Source organism: Colias croceus, chromosome 13, assembly GCF_905220415.1.
Source record: "Colias croceus chromosome 13, ilColCroc2.1".
Taxonomy (NCBI): Eukaryota; Metazoa; Arthropoda; class Insecta; order Lepidoptera; family Pieridae; genus Colias; species Colias croceus.
In genome coordinates, this window is record NC_059549.1 from 8287013 (window position 1) to 8310414 (window position 23402).

At 32.5% G+C, this 23402-nt stretch overlaps 1 protein-coding gene across 1 annotated transcript; it reads right to left on the reverse strand.

Annotated features, from left to right (window-relative positions):
• Positions 1–815: 815 nt before the first annotated feature.
• LOC123696847 lies at positions 816–22243 on the reverse strand. Its single transcript, XM_045643226.1, has 5 exons — positions 22079–22243; positions 5305–5408; positions 5109–5225; positions 3423–3652; positions 816–3322 (listed from the first exon to the last, which is right to left on the reverse strand). Exons 2-5 carry the CDS (start codon positions 5404–5406, stop codon positions 2929–2931), a joined length of 843 nt encoding a protein of 280 aa, XP_045499182.1. The 5' UTR covers positions 5407–5408; positions 22079–22243; the 3' UTR covers positions 816–2928.
• Positions 22244–23402: the final 1159 nt, after the last annotated feature.

A 23402-nucleotide genomic window follows, 5' to 3' on the forward strand; every position in this document is an offset into this window, starting at 1 on the left:
AAGCACTTCCGAAGTTCCGGATACCGAGAATTATTTTTTAATAATTTTCGTTTTAACTTTTTTTCTCAAATAGCTCAAGAGTGCGACTTAACGCTATAACAGAATACTTTATACCTACTAGCTAACGCTAGCATAGTATATATTTCTTGCTCGTAATAAGGCCTTGCTCATAAAAATCACAATGCACTATTGCTTATTATTCAAACTCAAACATTTATTTATTCAATTCTTTAGACTTCTTTTAGAAGCACTTTTGAAACGTCATTACATATTTTAACATTTACCACCGATTCGGAAAGCAGTATCTACTATCTACGGAGAAGAACCGGCAAGACACTCCATAGTTGCTCCATATTTTTTTAATCATGTCAGTTTTACAATTTAATTTTACAAAATACATAATATGTAGGTACATTATTATCATAATATGCCAAAGAACTGTGCTGTGGTTTTTACGCGACAACCCTCCATGGGTTAAAATTGAAAATTGAAACTGGTATTAAAATTAAAACTTCTAATATAATTTACTATAAAAGCATAATATGATGACTAGATATCAAAATAAAATAGTACCTAGATAGTTAAATACATAATTTCGAGATACAAATATCTAATATCTTGATTGCTCACAAAAAGGCGGTGGCTAGGTAGTTAATGTCGCCCCTAATCACAGAATACCTAGTTAATTGTTCTAATAGATAACAATAATAGATTATGTTTAATTAAATACCTACTTATTTAAATGGTCATACGTGTATCAACATTAACATAGATATTATCAAAATTAAAGGGTTATAAATAAAAGAAATGCAACATTTGTAGTTAATCTCTTTATTTTCGTAATTACCTTTGCAAGGTAGGTAATGAATTATACAGATCGGTCACTACATACTGAAGTAGCGCGTAGGTTTGTAACATGCCATTATTACATGATTATTACAATATTCCGCAGACATCAACTGTTTTAAGGACGGAAATATGTCCTTTGCATTTTATTTATCATAGGAGCTAGAGAAAATATTCAGAAAAAGGTACCTACAATTAACAATAAGTATTTGAAGAAATTTGACCTACTTACGTAATTTGCAGAAAGTAGGAAATTGGAATAAAGCCTTCAGCATGATTGCAAATTGATGACTGTTTATGAGAAAACAACAGGAGGAATTAATTTATTCCAGTATTATTTCTATAACAAATACCATGAAATTGTATTGCGTATGTATATTGAAGCACGTTTATATGTACTTAAATTGGGTTTAGTCTACAATTTATGTATCTATATTTGGTTTTAAAATTATGTAGGTAATTTATCGTGGTAACCACAGTGATAACATAAGCTTGTGGAATATTCATCTGGCAAGTTTGTGCCACAGGAGGTTTTATTATTAATAAAGTTGTATCATTGTCCATAATTTGAAAAATAAGCATTGACACAATTTTAAAGTGGAAGCTCTGGGAATTATTGAGCAAAATTTAAAATTAGCATTGCCAGTTAAAGATATTTTAATGAGCAATGCTGTGCCTGTGTTATAGTGAGGGGAGCTGGAATATACAATTATTTATATCTTACACAACAATCTCCTTCATGATACCATTCCCATTTATGTTCTTGTTAATATTTAAACATTCCTTTAGGAAGACCTAAATAAATATCGAATAATAATCAAATGATTACATTTATATAAAGCATAAGTTACAAGTAAATAAACGCGGTTATAGTAACAATAAAACAAGGCTACAAATTATACCAGACCAACGTAGGTATTCTATGGCCATTTTCGAATATCATATAGAAAATTTACGAAGCCTACAATTTAAATATTTGTAAAAAAGTTGGTTTCCCATATTAAAATCCCTACCTACCTAGTTTTTGTATCAAACCTCATTGATAATTTATTAAATTTAACAAAGTTATTTGTTTGTAGAAATGCTGTATTTATAGCTACAAAAGATAATAAAATAAATAAAATAGACAAAATTGAATTTTGTCGCACTGATTACTAAACAATACAATAAATACCCTACACTTAAATCTTTATAAATGCAATATAGCGTCAAAAATAAATACAATAGGTACATAAAATTATAAATATTACTTCCCATTTATAATGCTATCAAAATCTATCAAGTCCTACAGTCAAAATAGACGTTATATATTTCCAAATCCAGGTTTACATTTTGTTATACAAAACTGTCGAGCCTTCAAATGTTACCGTTATAGTTTACATTATTTAATTGAAAATAACAATGTGATGGTGCATTTAATGTATTTGAACAATTGTGCATCTCGAGTGTAGACGGTCACTATCATCTCATGGTCTAATATCACACTTATTAATTGATTCCTACTCCATCCATTACACCTACACGATCGAAACTGGTCCGTATTTTCAACAGCATGAGATAGAATAGTACCGCTCGATCAACGAGTGTTTATAAGCATTCATCTATATGAATTTAATTCTAACCGTGTCAAGAATAAAAAACTTCCGATCGAAACCTTTAACAACTATCAAAAAATGTAATGGCAGTAATTTAGAAAAACGCAGTAAGTATACCGATTTCAAGTCAATCCTAAGTCAAGCATAAAACTATTTTAAACCGAGTTTTTGATTTTCAATTCTTGACATGTTAGTACCGTTGATTGGCTCATGCTAAAACGCAATGAACGGCTGCTGCTCTCGGATCCGTGAATAAATAATTAAAACAATAGGTACACCGCTATTTACGTCACAATTCGTTGTCCTATAAAAAAAGAAATAACGTTTAAACATATGATTTATTTGAATTTCAATTTAGAGATCGACAGCAACAGCCGCTCCAATCTTAAAGCTACTACTAAATTTTCTAACGATCAAAGATCGCAAGCTATTTGATTTATTCAAAAGTCTTAAAAAAATAAAATCTGCTAGTGTTCAACTTCAACGTCTAGCGCGGACGCAGGACAGCGCGCACCGTTCGGAAACGTTTCTCGAAGCCAAGTTTCGAATAGAGAGAACGGGACGCGTCGTTTTCCGGACGAATGACAACAAACGGTTTGTATCCACGTGCGGCGACTTCTTTGGTGAGGCGCCTCGCCAAGTAAATCCCGTAACCTTTCCTGCGAAATTCGGGCCGGGTTTGCATCGAGAACATCGCACCGTAGTATGATTGTACCATCCACGCGGCCAGTTGTCCCTCTACGAATATCCCGTAGGCGGGCAGTTCGGCTACGAGTTTCTCGAACACCTCGCGGCATTCGATATCGCTTGCTGGATACAAGTCGTGTACAGCTTGCATGTGTTCAGGCTGCAAGCGAACTAGCTCCACGTCCGGTGGCAGTCTACAAATGGTAAAAAGAGTGAATTAACAAACTGTTAATGACTGAAATGTAGGTACAGACCGTACAGACAAAAAAATGTCATGCTATTTGTAATACTTACTGTTCATTGCTTTCCGTGGGAGGATTATCGCACACATAGACGTCGCCAGTAATCTTATCGTGGGCTTCATAGTGTTTCTCGAAGCGGTCCACGATGGCTTCGTGAGTGAAGTTCAGGTACAAGGGTTTGGTGAGGTCGAGGAGTATGTCCTCTGTGGTCACCAGGTCGACCAGTTCCGCGCGGCTCGATGGACAGAATATGGTTACACTTTCATAGGGATGGCTGTTTGGCTGCAAAATCATAATAATATTATAATGAACTGTCATAATCAATAAAACTATGGTAGGATTGAGGTTTTTTTTTATTTGCGAGGTTCTTCATAATATGTGTTTTTAAACGAACTTAAATTGTAGAGCATCTAATTAAAAACCTGTTATTTGAGTACTTGACATAAAACTCAGTGTTTTGTTAAACAAATGTATTGAAAACTACGAATCCGTAATTGTAATTGATTGAAATCACCTAATAAAATAAAATCTGTTCCTCTTTCAATAGTTATTGGTATAATATATGTACCTAGATAAGAACCGCATATAATTATAATTAAATGCAAAAGCCTTTCGAATATGTCGTAACAAATTATTTAATACTAGTGGTCCGCCCCGGCTTTGCCCGTGGTACATATTTCGCAATAAAAGGTAGCCTATGTCCTTTCTCGGGTATCAAAATATCTCCATACCAAATTTCATGCAAATTGGTTCAGTAGTTTAGGCGTGATTGAGTAACAGACAGACAGACAGAGTTACTTTCGCATTTATAATATTAGTATGGATTTTTAATGTGCGGTGTTTTGATATGAACTCCAATATTGTAGAGCAGTCTTTTATATTTCCCGTATTATTCATTTACCCTATTCGCCTAAAAGCATCCAAATGGAGGATATGATCTCCATACATTTGGTGACCTACTTCACATACTGCAATATGAAACACGTCATCCAAGCCATTATGAAGCAAAATTAAAAATGTAACATTTTCCCAGATCTCTTGGGGAGAGCACTCAGCACGACGCGACGACTCGACGACGCAACGTGACGGAAACGACACGGGAAAATATGATTACTTAGTATAAAGCCGAATGGATACTTCATTTTGTGGGAATCTTTTCATAATTTGTTTTTCTGTATTTCACAAGTTAAATGTAAAGTATGGTGGTGGAGGTGGTTTCCTAAAAGCTTGAATTAGGAAAATGTTAAAAAGATTATAACTAAATTATGAGAATATATTAAATGAAAGTGGAGTAATGTCAGTAGTTAGGTAGACGATATATTCTCGTTTTATGTATAAATAATAATTAAAACAATATTAATTCATAGTTTCTATGTCTGAAATCAATTTAACTCTACATTTTCAATGTCAACTTTTTTATTTAGATTACTCGAAAATCGATTATTTTAACAGTCAAGTACACAAATGAATCATAATATTATTATTGCATTTAATAATTTTTTTTGTTTCCAAAAGTAGGCTATGACACTTAAGGCCTTTCTACGTGTAGAGCTAGCTAAAACAAGCGATCAAAGATTCCATTACTGCACATCCTTATGCACAAAGGAAAACCTGATACAGACACGTTTTCACAAAGGCAAAGCTGGCATAGACGCTTTAGTAATATTTTATCCGTGGACCCTTGTTATAATAAGGTAATTAATTACTCTGTGTTCACAGATAATTAAATTATTCTTACCGTACTAGTACAGCCAGGAAAGTGTAAGCAGATTGGGTCCTCCGGCCAATTCTTCGCTACATAAAAATGGAAGTCCCACACCTTATTGTTGAGATATGTTTGAATCGTCTGATGAAACTAAAATGATATTATGAATTAAAAAAGCGAAATCAAAATTTTGTACAGTACAAAAAATATATAATAAAATTTAACGTACCTTGAGAGATTCAGGTATATACTGCACTAAAAAATCGGCTACCGCTGGGAGCTCGTCTTTTGTTACCAATCGGAAGTTTTTCCCCTCAGGCACGATTTCCATCTCTGAAACAAACACGCGACATAATTTATTTGGTCACGAAATCATTTAAGCCTCATTAAAGGAATTTAGGAAAACATTTCGAAATATTTTTGTGGCAATTAAGTTAGCAATGAGAGTTTCGTAAAAACGCCCTTTTTAAGAGGCGAATTAAGCACTATAAAATAAACAATTTTGAATAATAATAATACAGGTAGGCATTTTTTGGTAATAGGTATGTTTTCTAAATTTCTTTGAGAATAATTGTAATCAATAATTTCGAAATAATTATATGGTTACGTATTATAAATTTAAAGTTTTCAGTTAGATGTTATTTTTTTTGTTAGTAGTTTAACATAATCAATAAACGTAATGTGAAATATTTACTGTTTATTATATTAAATATTTTTAAATTTAATTTAAATAAGTAAGTCTAACTCAATGGATGGACTTTGTAAGAATGCACCGCTAGCATTGAATGTATGTCACAAATAAATTATTGAATGAAAATAATCGATACAGGAAAAGTTGCAATAGGTTGGCTATTAAAATCATCTATGTTAGTATCATAATGTACAAGAAAGACGTTCGAATAGACGTGGTCAACTTTTAAGGGAAATCTTTACGGATGAACGGATACTAGGACCAATAACAGTTTTCACTGCATGTCATTTTAGTAATTAACATATATGTGTGTTATCACTACATAGTATAAAACAAAGTCACTTTCTCTGTCCCTATGTTCTTTTGTATGCTTAAATTTTTAAAACTACGCAACGGATTTTGATGATGTTTTTTTTTAATAGATAGAGTGATTCAAGAGGAAGGTTTTAGTATATAATTTATTAGGTTTTAGAGAAAGCGGGCGAAGCCGCGGGGGGTAAGCTAGTTTTATTATAATTACATAATTTTAAGCGCTTTACCAATCCAAATACTATTGTATTTTCGATAGCTAAATTGTTATTTTGAAATCTAGATTAACGGTTTAAAATAGTTCAAAATTCGGCACATCTAACGAGTAAAAAGTTTCGCCTACAGTGACGTTGATTGCTTATTAATGGAACGATTAGATGCTCCATTGATAAAAAAAGAGTTTATCAAGAAGCTCTATAAAGTACGCACTCCGTAGTCAACATTATGTTTTCCGGTTACAACCGGTAGCTCGAAGGATCGCCGACACCCCAGTTCACAAATTGCATTAATTGCCACTGCATCGTGGGTCAAGGTCCGAATGTTTTGCGGCATGCGAGTGTGCGATCGATGGAAACGCTCCTCCGCTCCTGCACTTATGTTGCAACATTTATGTATACGTTGTATATTGTAAGATGTGTTGCAACAACGTAGACAATGTTGTTTAAATAATGTTATGTTGCGTTTTGCTATCCTTTGAGAACATTATTTCTTAATACTTAATTTTTCAACTAATCTTTGTTGAATAGCATTTCTCGAACAACGAAACAGAATTTAAGCTTTTTAAAATTTAAGCGTTACATACATACTTTTGAATAAAAAAATGATCTAAAACTTTTCTTCATTAAATTGATTTTATTTTCATACATTATTAAAGTTTTTTTTTGTATATATTCTTTAACAACTTGCAGTAGAACTAGAAAGTTTGTTTAAATGTTACTTGGAAGTTATGCTTCAATTTTAAGGCGATTTGTTATTGTAATGATTCAATGCGGAAAGAGCAGAGTTGCAACTAAAGAAAACATCTAATATTTAAAACTTGAAATCAGAGTTTCAAAACACTGGTAAGTCGTAGAACCAAATTTCTATAAGTCCAAAACCCCTTTCTTTTTGTTTCTATTTATATATTTTTGTAAAAAATAAAATACCTATAGAAAATATGCTATTGAAGATAAGTAATGCTATTTAAAGATGCGCATTTGAATAAGTAGCAAATGCTTTATAGCATTATGGTTAAAGTATGTGGTATATACGGATCAATAACAAGACAGTGATTATATTACTAATGCCCTGTAAGCTTATTATCTATATTCTCAAAAGTAACCACTTGCTGATATTCGAGTTTTCTTACGACTGTTTTTATATAATCTATACATATAATAAAATCGTAGGAAAGTCAAAACTGTACATTGAATATTTTTTTAAAAGAATACTTGGGCCGTGATCTATAATCGATATAGAAGCCAAAAACATAGTTTTTAGAATTTTTGTCTGTTTGTCTGTTTGTCTGTTTGTCTGTATGTTTGTCTGGGCTAATCTCGAAAAGTACTGCATAGATTGCCTTCAAATTTTGCATGAATATTACTAACAGGTCGGGTGAGGCTATAGGCTACATATTATCAAGCTATCACCTACGGGGGAGGAGCTGTGAACCTTTATTTTTCTTACATATTCCGTGTACTACGACAGCGTACAATCTAAAGACTCATGTTTAAATGTTGTTTTTGAGTAAGCCATGCTATTATCTACCTTTACACTATAAAAACTACGTCATTTATGTAATTTTGGCAGAGAAACAGTTAAATGAATCTTAGCAGTATAAAGACAAATTTGAAACAGCGCCATCTATAGCCAGTGTTATAAAAATCAAACACACATTAACTATTGGAAATTAATAATTAAATGACGCATATATAAATGTTGTTTGACAATATCTAGATTGAAACTATAAAAATTATGCCATTTAAGTAACTTGGGAAGAGAAACATAGTTTAAAGAATGTAAGTTGTATAATGTTAATTTTGTAACAGCGCCATCTATGAGATTTCGTAAAAATCAAATCAATTTACATGTTAACACTACTGAATACACTGTTGAAAATTAATAATTTAAATATAATCATGTTATTTATTTAACTCTTTAACCCATATCTTCCCTTCCCTATAAGGTATATTTCGTGTAAATAATAAATATACTACATTTTTTTAAAGTGAGGGTAGATGTTTATTATTTTAAGTAAAACTAGACACCATTATCTACAGTAATTAATCTAATATTGATTGTGTTCATTAGTAACAATTTTAAAAATCTTCGTGTTTTATAAATTTACTAGCTTACCGCCCGCGGCTTCGCCCGCTTTGTCTAAAACCTAATAAATTATATACCTTGCTCTTGAATTAGTCTATTTATTTAAAAAACCGCATCAAAATCCGTTGCGTAGTTTTAAAGATTTAACTATTTAAGCATACAAAGGGACATAGGGACAGAGAAATCGACTTTTCACTATTGAATGCCATAAAACCAAAAATATCAAATGCAATCTTAGTGTTTTGTGAATTTTCACCATCATGCGTTCCCACTAAAGGTAAGTTGTTACATACAGGTATTTATTTTTTTATAATGATAGCAATTCATGTGTTTTGTTGGTATTATATTATTACACTTTTTGAATGAAATAATAAAATGATGAATTGATGAATTCTTTTATATATGACTTTTACAAGATTTTGAGGTGCATTGGGAACAGTAGTTTTTGATAAAATTTTATTTGTAAGTAGCTTTTTTTATAGATTTACAGTTAACTTTTGATTTTTTTATTTACAGATTCAATGCTCATAAAATTATATCGCCTTTGGAAGACGATTTCTGCTGACAATTTTACAACACCACTTGAAAATTGATGATTTGATGATAAAGATAGTGGCAGCGAGGATTATGTGGAAATTAGTAATCATCCGCTTCGTTAATTTTTGACTGAAGTTAATGTCCAACGTCCAATGGTTCAATCATTGATCAATATCAATAATAGTGTTAATCATAATGGTTCAATCATTGGAAGTATCTCGGGAAATTTTGGAGGATATTTTTCAGGAACGAGAGGAGGGGCAGCCAGCCACATATCAAACTACTACGTTTTAGTACCGAAAAAATGTTATTGCCAAATGAAACGTAAATTTTGCACTCACAACTGTACAAGTAATGTTTTTATTTTGACTTTGCGGTTATCTGATTATAATATTTATCGTTATGGCTATCGAGGTACCGACCGTACTGGGATCAGAGTACATGATATACAGTTCATCATCCAGGATTGCTAAAAGCATTTTCACACTGAAAAAGATGTTTTCTTTGAATCGTAGTTGCTTCATTTATTTATTTTTAATCATTTTACATAACTAATATGTTTTATATTTTATAAATATATAATTATCATTATTTATAAATAAAATGGATCCAACATAACTTTGTTGTGTATCATTTCTCTATTAATAACCCATAGGCATATTTTCCGAGCGCCCCATTTAAGTTGCGGTCCTGAAATTATAAAAAATTTATGTATACTTTTGCCAAATATGTATAAGCTCATTGCTCAAGCTAATTTTTACATAAAAATAACAAAAACTAAACTACTAAATAAAATAAATTATGTAAAGATTTTATAAGAAAACACAGTATATTTATTAGGAGACGGTGATCTCTTCCAGGCAAAAGATATTCATCAGCTCAATAAAATTGAATAGTATGTTGTTAGTTATTCTTTAGATTAACAATAATTGTAATGAGCATTTCCGCATGCAAGTTATTTCAAGTAGTATCGTAGTTTAGATATATCATAGTTTTGACACATTAAAGTTCCAACAAAACCCTCAAATTTTTGAGCAGAGTTGAGCAAGATAATTTGAAAAATGTGCCGTGTTAAGTATTATAGAAAAGGTTAGTTCGTTGGTAATTATTATTTCTTCTTCATTTACATGTTGTTAGTAAAAATAAACTTTGACTAACAGTCAAAGTATATTTTAACTAATACTACTTAATACTAAGTATTATACTTATGTTCAGTATTTATCTGTATTATTATTGATTGGTAATTAATATATTTTCATGTCGTATACCTAATTATAAACATAAGTTTGATGTGTTATTAGCTGGATTTATTGAAGTGAAAACTTTTTTAGCGGCGTTGGGTATAAAATCTTAAACTCGCGTCAGGACACGTGACCATCGAAAAAGCGTAAGACGGATGTTAGTTTTTTTAGCCCTTATATTCCATGCGTAAGACAGATACCTACCATTCCAAAATATCAAACATGCTGAACGTTAATAATCATGTTTTCACTTCTGCCGGCACTCCCGGAGTGCAACCCGTCTTTTTTTTTACACACTCACAGACTTATAATATTTTATGTTAAAATAGTGTTAATCATATTAATATTTTTTCACAATTAAAAATATTTCCTTTTTTCTGATGATGATGTTATGAGGACCATATTCGGTCATCATTAAAAATCTGTGCGAAAACTATAAACACTTGTGAGGCCCTCACGGCAGTCACGGATGAATTCTACACATACCCGTGGCCCTGTCGTTGATGCGGCTCGACGGAACACAGTGGGGTTTTGGTCGGTAGGAATCCGACATAACCCACGGCCTCTTCCCCGGAGGCCGTGGGTTCGTCGTTCGTCGTCGTTCGTTAGTGGGGAAATCTATGCAAGATTTCCCCACTAAAAAAAGGCGGCCTCACGGCAGATCGGGGCGGTCTGACGCGAAGTGGGGACAGCGTTGTCACTGTATCGCTTTTGCCACGCTTTTCAACAGACTTATTCGATAGTTCAGTTTTGTGTTAAGACCGCTGTGACAACCAACCCGTGAGACAAACAAACCCGGTTTCCCCTATTATCCCGTTAGACCGAAACCCTCACTGAGAGGGAATTACGTCTCACTACTGATCACGACAGTCATATTTTATCTCGAGAATCTGAAACTTTACTCAATATGAAGACCGTTTGACAAATGATAGGGTGTATCATAATATTATTCGATCTCTTGAAGATGAACATGAGCATAAGCAATGACTAGAGTAGGGACGCGAATATTACAATTATTTGAGACAAGAACGATTAATATTTGTTTAATGAAAGATTAAGAATTGAAATTATTCAGTCTCTGAAAACGGACGAATAGCGAGAGGCCCGTCTTACTGCAGACGATTTCGTCATAGTCTTGATGACTTAGAGGTAAACAATCTACGAATTCGGTGGTGTGGTCCGACAAATATAAAAGTGGGTTTGCTTATAACCTCACAATTTATTACAGATCATCTTCTGTATAGGCGATATTAACGTAGTATGTTCTTTGCATGCTTTACATGCTTTAAAGTGGAGTAAGGAGACGGCTTTCGTTTGAAGATACACCGGAACCTTTGAAATCACTACTTTTAGAGGAACATACTGTGCAATCTAAACTGTTATTAGACAATATTCGCTCTTATAGTAGTGCGTTTCAAATGATCCTTTGGTGCTCAATAATTATCAGAAGGTCCTTTCATGCTTACTTTTAAGATACAAGGTCAAGTTTACCATTTGATAGGATCCCTTTTGCCTGAAGGCCAACCTAAGTTTGTTTAAATATATTTTGTATTCGACTACAACGAATAGTGGAATACAAGAAATCAATATTTAACAGGTTAATTCATATGTATGCAGTTTTAAATCGACATTAGAAGCTTTTCCTCAAGATGGTGATATCGGCACTCAGGAACTCCCTGGACGTGTTATAACGCCCAGGCCACAGTATTACAATTTTTCCTACAGTAGAGCAACGAATGTATTTTCGCATAGCAACGGAGGGGAACTCGCGGGGGGTCAAGTGACGCGGGCCACGTACCACAAACATGCTTAGTTTGTGGTACCGAGCGCGAAAGAAAGTCATCGTGTTTTTAGTAAAGTTACTATGTATACTGACGTAATTTAATACTTAGGTACATATTCTATAATGGTGCGCTCAAACTGTTAATCTACATTTAATTTAGATTATTATTTGAAATACTAAGTAATGTAGAATTTAAATCACATTCATTCATGTTGTCTTTAGATTTTAAGATTTTCTTATCAGTGATCAATTTTAATGTAGTTAAATTTTATAAGAGACAATAATTAAGAACATTCAAAAATAAAGTGTCACGTATTTTTTTTTAAACGACGAATGACGAAAAACGACGTAATCGCGGACGAAGTCGCGGGCAACAGCTAGTGTTTGAAATAAAGGTTAAAAGTATCGAAATTTTAGATGTGTTTAATTTATTCTCAGTTTTTTCGAAAGTACATTGCAATGTTGGGGTACCTAAGGCTTTATTATTTGCGTCATTTAAATTGGGTCGTCTTAGAATATAATGAATAACAAACACAGAAAAATAAATTAATTGCCATAAAAAATAAAAATAAGTGTGTCACAAACTACGTAAGATAAAAAGAAACATCATTGTATAGAACAAAAGACTCGTAGATCCCTGCATTGGCGTGAAGCCAAACTCGAGACTTCGTTATTTACTCTTTCTTTTAATTTTCTCACTCCTAGTTTTGAATTGTTAGCAATTTTCCAAGGGCTACTTAACTGCAAGGTTAAAGATGATAGGTACTGTTGAGCTAAACAGATTAAATAGACGCTAAGATCTACATTTGCAGAGAAAAAACTGGAGAACCTTATTGAAAAGTTTAATTATGATAAAATCTTTTCGATTCCAGTATTTTTCGAACACGTTAAGTTAGTACTTAAAACACCATAATTTGAATCCATAAAACGTTTTATGGTAATGGGTAAAGGTGAACGTAATTTTGGAGATTACCAGCAGAACATGAATTTTTACATCTTCTTTACATGCAACACTTATACCAAAGTTTTATCACTTATTTATTAATTGTAGAATGTAGAGATTCAACTAAATTCTGTATACTCTAAAATTTCCACGACCGTTTTAAAAATGTTACAAATTATCTATATGTACAATGTATTCTTAGACATACCTACATAAACTGTAATTTAGCACCTCCGAAATATCTTGACCTTATTCTGTTCGCAAAGCGTTTTACCTTTCCCCTTATAATTTAGGCTAATAGCATTTTCAAATATCCGATTATATACAATTGGATATTATCTATGAAGCTAGAATAAAATTGGATAACAACTCAGATTGCATAACAATTTATAAAAGCTACGTAGCTTAGTGCTACGTAATTCCATGCGTTTTCGTAGCCGCAATTAGGTATATTAATATATAATTATTGTAAAATCAAATTTAAAAAATCAGAAATATCAGAATTTTTTTATAAATTAATAAATACTCATATTAATTAAGTATAAATCCCTAATTCCCTTTAGGAAATTTATGTACGTAACCCTACATAAATTCAGATACGCATGAAACATAAACGCAGTTCATTAAAATACATGAAAACTATTCAAAGACATTCGAGACGGTCGGCCGCTCATTACGCTGTGTTTTCTCATTAAATATCCACCAGAGCGTATATAAATTGCGTAAAATAAACCCTTGGAAACCTGCGCGCCCTACAGTCTGGAAAATCTCTGCAGTGGCTGAATCGATCACGTTTTTCTACAACGTATCTGCAGTGATGAATATTTATTTGTGGATATAGGTGCTGTGAGAAATCTATGTATTTACATTTACGGTCAGATGCGTTTTCATTTGTTGCAAAATGGAGGCAGCGCTTAGCGCTACCGTTCTAGAGGTTTTTAATTAGCGGCTTGTAATAAAATGATAAACATTCGCGTCGCACATTTATTTGCTTGAAATGTGAATTATAGTCGTATTGAATCATAACGAAGAAAACATGTACTCGTTATACTTGATAGCTGATACAGTAAATCCTGATATTTATATGCACAAACATACAGCAGATAGAATTGATTCAATTAAAAATTAACATTCTCATCATCCGCAGGTAAATGTGCAAATAATAATTATTTCCGTATTTTAGGATCAAACCAGAGAAGGGCTGGAAGGGATTCATAATAGCGATTTTTGTGTGTTCTTCTATAGTTGTTATAGTGTTGAAAATGTACTGAACAGTGTTGAATTGTGTTGAAATTGTATTGAACATTCTAAAAACTTGCAACAATTGATCACCGATCATCCTAAATTGCATGTAACGATTACATTTCCAAAGCAAAACATAGTTGGACTGGCAAATGTCTATCACGTAAGTTTTCAAAGTTAAACAGCAATGCAGTATTCAAATTTGGTGCATTTCAAATGAGCATTTATTTGCTTGCAAACGTTGAGCTCTATTTCGCGTATAAAATAAACATGTTTCATTTAGTATTTTGAATGGAATACGTAGAAAAGAGCGGCGGACTCGGTACTAGAATTACAAAGAAAATAGGTTGAAAATAAAACTTTTAAAGCCACGTGTACCCACTTTAGAGCTTTTAAGGGTATTTTATTTTAAATAGGACGGAAAATGTAATGACCGCACGTGTTACTCATAACATTAATAATCGTCGTTTAGACCAAATGTACAAATTATAAAATGTTTTTCAAGTAAGTCATTAAATTTAGTAAGTCGTTTGGACTATTGTTTTGCTCTAATGTTCAACTTTTCGATATAATATCAAATATACTATTAATAATGAGAAAATTATTATAGTAATCTTATTTAAACTTAATTCCGCAATAAAAATGTTTGAGAAAAAATTTTCCCGTAATGTTGCCGCCCCTGAAATTTTACCGCCCTAGGCACTACCTATAAATACCCTTAATGTAAATTGCACGAATATAATTTAATTGACAAAGTCTCAGGTTTCGTTATGTGCCTCTTTTTCACAGTTTCTTATTTTAAAGCCGATTTCTTGAAATCGCGGGATGTTCGTGTTCAAGACATAAATCCCGTGCAATAAGAAAGAGAGCCTAATTTATGGTTATTTTATGCTAAGTTATATCGATATTTTTTGTTAATCTATAATTATTATTATTCCACATTTCCTATTAGTTAAATTTAACCAAAGGTTCATCTCAATGGCAGAATCCGCCAATTTAACATGATCGTGGTATTTTTATTAAAAATAGATAGATCGATTTAATTCTAGTTAGTTTTTAGAAAACCTTTATATTAAATATATTTTTGCGAAGTTATTTTCTTCTAAATATTTTAAAGGCCATATAAAATATATAAAACGCATAAACTAAATAGTCGTCTGTAGAGGTGTTTTAAAGGTAATATTTTATGCTAGAATACATCGGGATGATTGATGTTAGGGAGATATTTGAATTGAAACATGATGAAAAATGTTAAAACCTTTATGCTTATTATAATAAAAAATTTTACCTAGAAAATATCGCGTGCGTAAAGCTTAGTGTGAAACGAAACCGAACGTGGTAGAGTTGAAATTAACATGCTAATCAGAAAATTTACCTAAAGTTCATATGATAATATGAGTTATTTCATGCAATATAATAGGATTTTAAATATGAACCATAATGTTATAACTATCGTTCGTTTTTGGTCTTAATATAAGCAACTCAAATATATGGGTATTGTTTAGGAAGTTAATAGTAGAAAGTATTAGAAAATTATAATATATTCTATTTTCAACAGCCCATCTTAGATTGCAAATCTACTCTATTTTTTCATTCCCTCTTATAATACGGAACTACATATAACAACAGTTATTTTCGAAACTATGAAATATCGATCCGAAATCCCCAATCGTTTTATTTTAACTCGATAGATATCAAAGCCTTTTGATTATAAAAATGTATTTATATCAAGAAATAAGCTGAATTCGGGTATATTGTAGAGCGTGTTGGATCGTAGGTTTGTCCACTGCTTGACCGTCACCTTCACAGAAACACGAGACATTTCAGATCGAGTTTGAGTCAACGTGACCGCGATTTGTTAGCCAATCTTGCCCTTGCTAAACTAATCTAAAGAATGTTTTAAGCCGCCGATTTTAATTAAATTGTAGAGAGAATGATTTCTCTACAATTTTTGAACTCTACAATAGTACAAATAATAGTTATATTTTCATAACAATATATTTCTAGACGAAATGGTCGACACAAATCAGATACATATTTGCTTAGACATATTTGTAATAATAATTTTAATCCATACTAATATTATAAATGCGAAAGTAACTCTGCCTGTCTGTTACTCAATCACGCCTTAACTACTGAACCAATTTGCATGAAATTTGGTTTAGAGATATTTTGATACCCGAGAAAGGACATAGGATAGATTTTATCCCGGAAATCCTACGGGAACGGGTTTTTCTTTGAAAACGCGGGCGAAGCCGCGGGCGGAAACCTAGTTTAGAATATTTTTTTACACTTCAAACACTAAGCAATTCGTCTCGATAAGAGTTAGTTAAGCTTAAACTTTGATCGTAAAACTGAGATAATTATAATTATGAAGTTATATATGTATATTACCTACCGAAAATATGTTCAATGAGCAGACATAAATTGGCGATCAAAGTGACGTAAGTAATCAAATAACTCTTTGATTGGTGAGGTACATTTCGTCCTTCAATCGATATTAAATTTTTAAATTTTAATGATTCATATCTTCCTTTAACACTATTTAGATAGAAACGCGTGAAACTCTATTCTCGTATTATAAGAAGTCAGGACTACATAATATTATGTATGTATATACCATCGCAAAATATGAAAGAAAACATTAGGTATTATAGGCAATGTAAAATTGTATTGTTTTTAATCAAAATTATTGTAATTCTAAATATTTTATTGTAAATGTGTAATTGTAATTGTTGTAAATGTGTCTATGTTACATAAATAAGTAACTGAATGAATTACCAATTAGGTACATTACTACTACCCTGCAGCTATATACATGTTCCTTTTTTAACCGACTTCAAAAAAAGGAGGAGGTTATCAATTCGGCCGGTATGTTTTTTTTTTTTTTAATGTATGTACACCGATTACTCCGAGGTTTCTGAACCGATTTACGTGATTCTTTTTTTGTTCGATGCGGGATGGTGTCGAATTGGTCCGATAAAAATTTTATTCGGATAGGCCCAGTAGTTTTTATTTTATGGGCGTTTTTGCAAGTGCAAGTTTGAAGTCGGTTGTTTTTAACGCAGTTATCACTTGTATATTTTTCACAAGGATTAATATAATACTATGGTAGTATAATAATAGTGATTAAAATAGACTTGTTTTCCCAACAAAGTTATTTATTTATAAATACTTTATTGCACTTAAATATAACAAAACGAGAAATACAAACTCTTAAAATATATAACTTACACTAAGTACAAAGTTATATAAGATCGGTACAATGCAAGTATTATCTCCTAGCATCGTTACCTGTCATCTGCAACCCAAGGCTGTGACAGGCCTTTATTAATCATATTATTAATTTTCAGCATTAAAGCTCCTGTACTGAATATAAATAATTAACTATATTTCGATAATGAGTTTCAGCTTTAATTGAAGCGAAAATTTCTTTAGCAACTATTTGAAAAGGGAAAATTTTATAAGTTCATTTTTTTTTGCTAAAATTTGAAGTCTTCATTGTGGACAGCTGCTATGCCTAGTGTACATTTAAACGCAGTCGCGGGTAGAAAGCTAGTTCAGTTTTTTTAAAAACGAACTTTTTTACAGGAGCCAAAATGTTTAGATTAGGCAAATTAGACTCATTTTAATACAGTGACAAGATTATAACATAACTTAGGTAATAATCCCTACTAATATTATAAATGCGAAAGTAACTCTGTCTATTTTATATATTGTTTATTTTTATATTGTCTATTACTCAATCACGCCTTAACTACTGAACCAATTTGCATGAAATTTGGTATAGAGATATTTTGATACTCGAGAAAGGACATAGGCTTACCTTTTATTGCGAAATATGTACCACGGGCGAAGCCGGGGCGGACCGCTAGTTATTACTAAATTCATGAATAACAATGTTTTCCAATATAGACTCGTTCTTATATTATACCTTATGCTTAATATCTTGGAAATACGGATCAAAGGTACTTATTACGAATTTATAAATGAATACATATCATATTACAAAATTGTTAATCCACCAAAATAATTTTCATTGCAGATACTCGGACCTCACATGAGGATTAAGGTCATAATACACATCGTTGGGTACTCGCTGATATAGCAGAGTTGTCAGATAGCTTATAGCCAGAAATTAAATAGGGAATTGATTTACTTTGAATAAGATTTCCTCTCATTTATATAAACCAATTATGAAATTGCATTAAAATTTACGGATTATTTAAGTAGGTACCTAATGAAAAGACGGGGAACTTTTTTTTAAATTTATCCCATACGGCGAAAAACGCAGCTTCGAATTCTGCCGCATGATTCTATTTTCTGTATTATAAAAAAAAAAAACAATATTTATTAGTATTTTAATGCTAAAATTAAAAATTCTTACTCGTGTTTCTCAATAGAGCTTTCGAACTGGTACCTTATTGTCCTTTGATTTAACAATTCGAAAGGGCTTTTAAATGAAACCTAGTTGAATTAATAAATTTTTGTGTTTGAATTAGGTTTGACGTTAGATGGCGTAGAAAAAAAATGCGTACCCTTTCTATACAGAGGATTAAATAGAAAACATTATAATGTTTCATCATATTTTCATCTACGGGCTTGATAAGTTATCATGTAGATATATGTATATGCATGTATTTACATACTACAAAAAGGTATATACCTTTCGCAATTTAGTTAATATGTATTAACTAAATTGCGATGTATAGAAATTAATAGGTGAAGATTTAAATAATTTTGGAATAACGAACTTGTCTTCAGATAATATCTAATTCTACCGCAACACTATCCAGCTCAAGTTAATTTTCAGTTTAAATTAAATGCATCCGTTTTTAAATTGCATAATTGTAGTTTATTGCAGTAAAATAAAAAACAAGTGCATGGTGCTGGTGCGAGATATCATGCATCTGTTTTAATTAAACAGTCAAAACGAAACAAGTTGAAACTAACAAGAAAAAGAAATAGTCAAATGAGTCCATAATTTTTTAGTTACAACCATTTACCATCCATTTGCTTTTGTAAATGTTATTCATAAGAAGATATCGAATGCAACGTTGTCTATTAACAAAACTGATTATTTTTCAATAAAGATTATAAAAAAACTTTTTATTCTACCTATCAGAAAACCAACGTAATTAAGGTGCTACTGATATTATAAACCTGATAGTTTCTAGGAATGCACGGTATAAATATAATGAATGTTTGTTACCCTTTGAAGCAAAATTCGCTAACCGGGTATTAATGATACCTACTCCCTACCTACCTGACAATGCTGTAGCTTATGTATCCAAATATGCTATAGAAATACTCGACGTAAAACGAAACCATGATCACACAGTGTACCTACATTTGCGGTTCAGAAACCACACGTTATAGCTAGTAAGCCTTAAATCCGTTCTAAATTCTTGAAACTATTAAATTAAAAGAATCAGAAACGCAGGATAATAAAGAAAAGACAGTATCAGTAAGTTGTAGTACCTAATATTGCGTCATACGCAGACAAAACTTCAACCTAAATAGTATGAAAGTACCACAGTTAAACTGGCTTAGTAATAGGTTTAGCCTGGATACAAGTTGATAAAAACAATATTAAAATCGAAGGACAAATATGCTCTTTACGTAATTGATAATCTGTAAAAGCTTTTTTAAGCCACGCGTATGTACCCGAAACGGCCAAGAAGATGATTAATTTGGTAGTTTTGGTAGAAAATAAAATAAACACATAATATACTAGATATATAACTATACAGGGTGTAATCGTTAAGTGTGCACAAGCGATTATTCCGTAACTATTGCAGATACCAAAAAACTTTAAACTGATATCGAAAGTACTTAACCTAATGAGTAAAATGGCCATAATAAATTTTTAAAAATAAAACGAGAAATATCCAAAAATGTGACATTAAACGCTCCCATACATTTTATTTCCCATACATTTTGTATTCATAGCAGATTTTCGAAGTGATGTCCTCATTGTGCAATACAATGAGGAGCTCTATTTACAGTTTCTAAATGAACTTCCCTTCAAATTTGCGAAGTAATTAAAGCAGAAAACCAAAAAAAGAAAGAAAAAGCTAAAATCTTTCATATTAAATGTACTAGGTTGATCCAAAAGTAATGTTTTGGGTATGTTAATTGGGTAATGTTAATTGGGTATTTCCTGTGCACATAAAAATATAAAATAAATGTTTTTTGCTTGCTCATGTATTTACTAAGTAATTACAAAAAAATCATATAAACAGGCCACGTTTCCAATTATTTACATTAATTTGAATGTGAGCCGTGCGTGCCAGAATGTTTCCCGACGAAAAGAAGAAACAACGATTCGACATGTAGAGGGTAAATTTCTAAATTTTTAATGATATCAGGATAATGTTTTGTGATCATGGACGTTACCCGAGTTCACCATGTTTATGCTGAAACCAAAAAAACAATCAATGTCCTGGATGCGAGCTTCCAAAGTGAAGATGAAGAAATTCAAAGTGAAAATCAGTAGGTTAGATTAAAGCGGTAGTTTTTTGGGACGCTGAAGGAATAATTATGGTGGAATATTTTAAAAAGGTAGCCACTTTATTGGGCTCTTACTAAACAAACCAAATTAAAAGATTGCGGTGGGTTAGTAAGGAAAAGAGACATAGCAAACTGCGGACCTGAACGCTGTTTCACCAAGACAACGCACCAGATCACAAAGCGTCAGTTGCGATGGCTGCCATTCAAAAATCGGCATTCCAAATGCTTGAACACCTACCCTATTTTTTAGATCTAGCTCCTATTTGCTTTTATCTCTTTCCTCGGCACAAGAAACACTTTCTCAGCAATAAATTATTTTAAGACGACAGCGAAGTGATGGCCGTTTGGAGGGGTTTTTGTGGATGAAGTCAAAGTTTTTTTTTTAGTTTTGGAAAAAAAATATTGAAGTATATTTTCTAGTTAGAAGACTATATTCTAGAGAACTCGTTTTATTTTTAAAAATTTATTATGGCCATTTTACTCATTAGGTTAAATACTTTCGATATCAGTTTAAAGTTTTTTGATATCTGTAATAGTTACGGAATAATCGCCTGTGCACACTTAACGATTACACCCTGTAGATACTCGTCGCTTATCGTAAATAGCTTCTTATTAACTGAGTAATAGATAAAGGTTAAGAGTTGAATAAATAGGTATAAGTTTTCTTCAAAAAGAAGCTCTTAAGAGTCTGACACTAGAATAATAAAAGCTCGCGCTAATATCAACAACAAAAGCTCACTATGACATTGGGTCACATTTAAGTTGAGATCAATAGAAATCTTGAATAGATGCCGACTCAACACTTCGATAGCCTACTTTCATTCTGAACAATACAAATAAAACGTCGTAGCCAATGGAAATATACCTTCCTATTCAAGTAAGATTGAGATTATTAAATAATATTAATATTTTATAAAATTAAAATTGGTGTATGTGGACATGTTTATAGTAGGTATCTTGTTCTTTTTTATGGCGAATTCGCTCAACTTCTTACTACGCTTACGGCATCGTTTAAAAGTTTTTCAGCAACGTCGTCGTAGGTATATATGACATAAAGGTAATTTTATATTCGCAATGTATGTGGCGTGATAAGTAGGCAGTTTGTGCGCATAATCAAAAACCATTTTGCGTACCTGCTATGTGCTCCCGTACAATAAAAGAACGTGGGAGGTAAGCTCGTACTTAATACCAAACAGCTTAACTTCTTAGTGATAAGTATAATGGATTATAAATATGGCTGTTGAATCGTTGGATCTCGCACAAAGGTGTAGCGCAAGTTTTACGGCATTGCCGGCGGGGATCTATGCGACAAAGAATGTTTGATTTAAACCCTGCCATAATGCGGCTGCCCTGTATAGCTGCAATATGCTAGAGGGGATGAAATGTGGTTTTACGATTGTACTATTGAGCGGACATGTCAGGTGAAATAAAATGGTGTACCTTTGATCCGCCGTACTCCGTTTGCGAACGCCGGCGCTGGCTGTGCCCTCGCTGGTGGTGTGGTGTTGTGAATGTGACGAAGCGCCTTGGAGGGCTCCTGGCCGCAAAGGGCCGGCGTTGCTTGGTGTAGCGGACCTTGGGTGCGCGTGTGCCTCAAGATCAGTTTGCCGGCGGAGTGGCGAGTGACAGCCGGGGACCGCGGGTTGCGCGCGCTACATCAGTACGCATGCGTCCTCGGCGATACCGCAAGCAATTTAACTAATCTACGCATTGTATTTACGCAGCTTTTACCCTTTGTAATTCGAGTTTTATACTTATTCAGTATTTATTTATAAAAGCATTTAATGCGAACGAATCATTAGACCGCGCATCTTAATGTCAATTAATAATTAAAATTGTGGCAAAGAGATTTAATTTATATTTGTGTCGTTCTAGGCCGATTAAGATGATATGTAGGTAATCAGCTGTTTGGGATTAGGTTAGATTATGTTGTATCGATCGTGCTACATACTTGAATAAGTGCTGTACATTTCATTGTTTTGGCTGCAGTCCAGAGACCGCATCTTACAGGCTTGTCCCTCAACGTATACACTGCACTTAAAGCGCAAAGTAGAACTTCTCATCATTAATTTTGAAGTCGTAATGGATTCATTCCAGAATTTCTTCTTCATTCCAAGGTAAATTCTTACACACATTATGACTTCCGACTCTTACTCTAGCTCTATGATCAGAGGAATTGGTACGAAGTATTACGTTCCAAATAAGAATCGATATTCAAACTTCAAACTTTTATAAAGTTGTTAATTTATAGTGATTTTTCTACACTTTGGCAATACATGTAGGTACATATACCTGAAAAATAGAATTTCGGCATCCTTCCAGAAGCCTTATTCACAAGCGATTTGCTGAGCATATTTATTATTGCAAAATATGTATAGTTTTCTACATTAAATAGATAGATTGTACCTACATACATGAATTGTAATAATATTAATGTATCATCCATTGAGATAATATTACTTCGTATGGAGGAGACATCACGAACAAAATCTGTGCGCCATTTTTTTGCTCTAACTAAGTTTTAAAAATTAGATATTATCTAGCTAGGTACCTACTTACCGATGAAAGTAATTCCTTTGCACTTTTCCGTTTTATTTGTATTATTTGTGCAATATCGTAACACACACGAAGGCATATTTGATGCGTTTCACTTTAAAACAAATAAAAAATGAGCGTGCAGTTACGCCATATGGCGTATGTTGAGCGGAACATAAGTGATGTAGGAGGTGTCGTCTCCATATGTATATTATCTCAATGCTATCAT

Coding starts and splice junctions, on each gene's coding strand:
- LOC123696847 (XM_045643226.1), bottom strand. CDS start 5,406: ATGGAAATCGTGCCTGAGGGGAAAAACTTCCGATTGGTAACAAAAGAC. Junction 3,653..5,108: donor TTCCTGGCTGTACTAGTACG/GTAAGAATAATT, acceptor ATGATTTTGCAG/CCAAACAGCCATCCCTATGA. Junction 3,323..3,422: donor CCCACGGAAAGCAATGAACA/GTAAGTATTACA, acceptor TACCATTTGTAG/ACTGCCACCGGACGTGGAGC.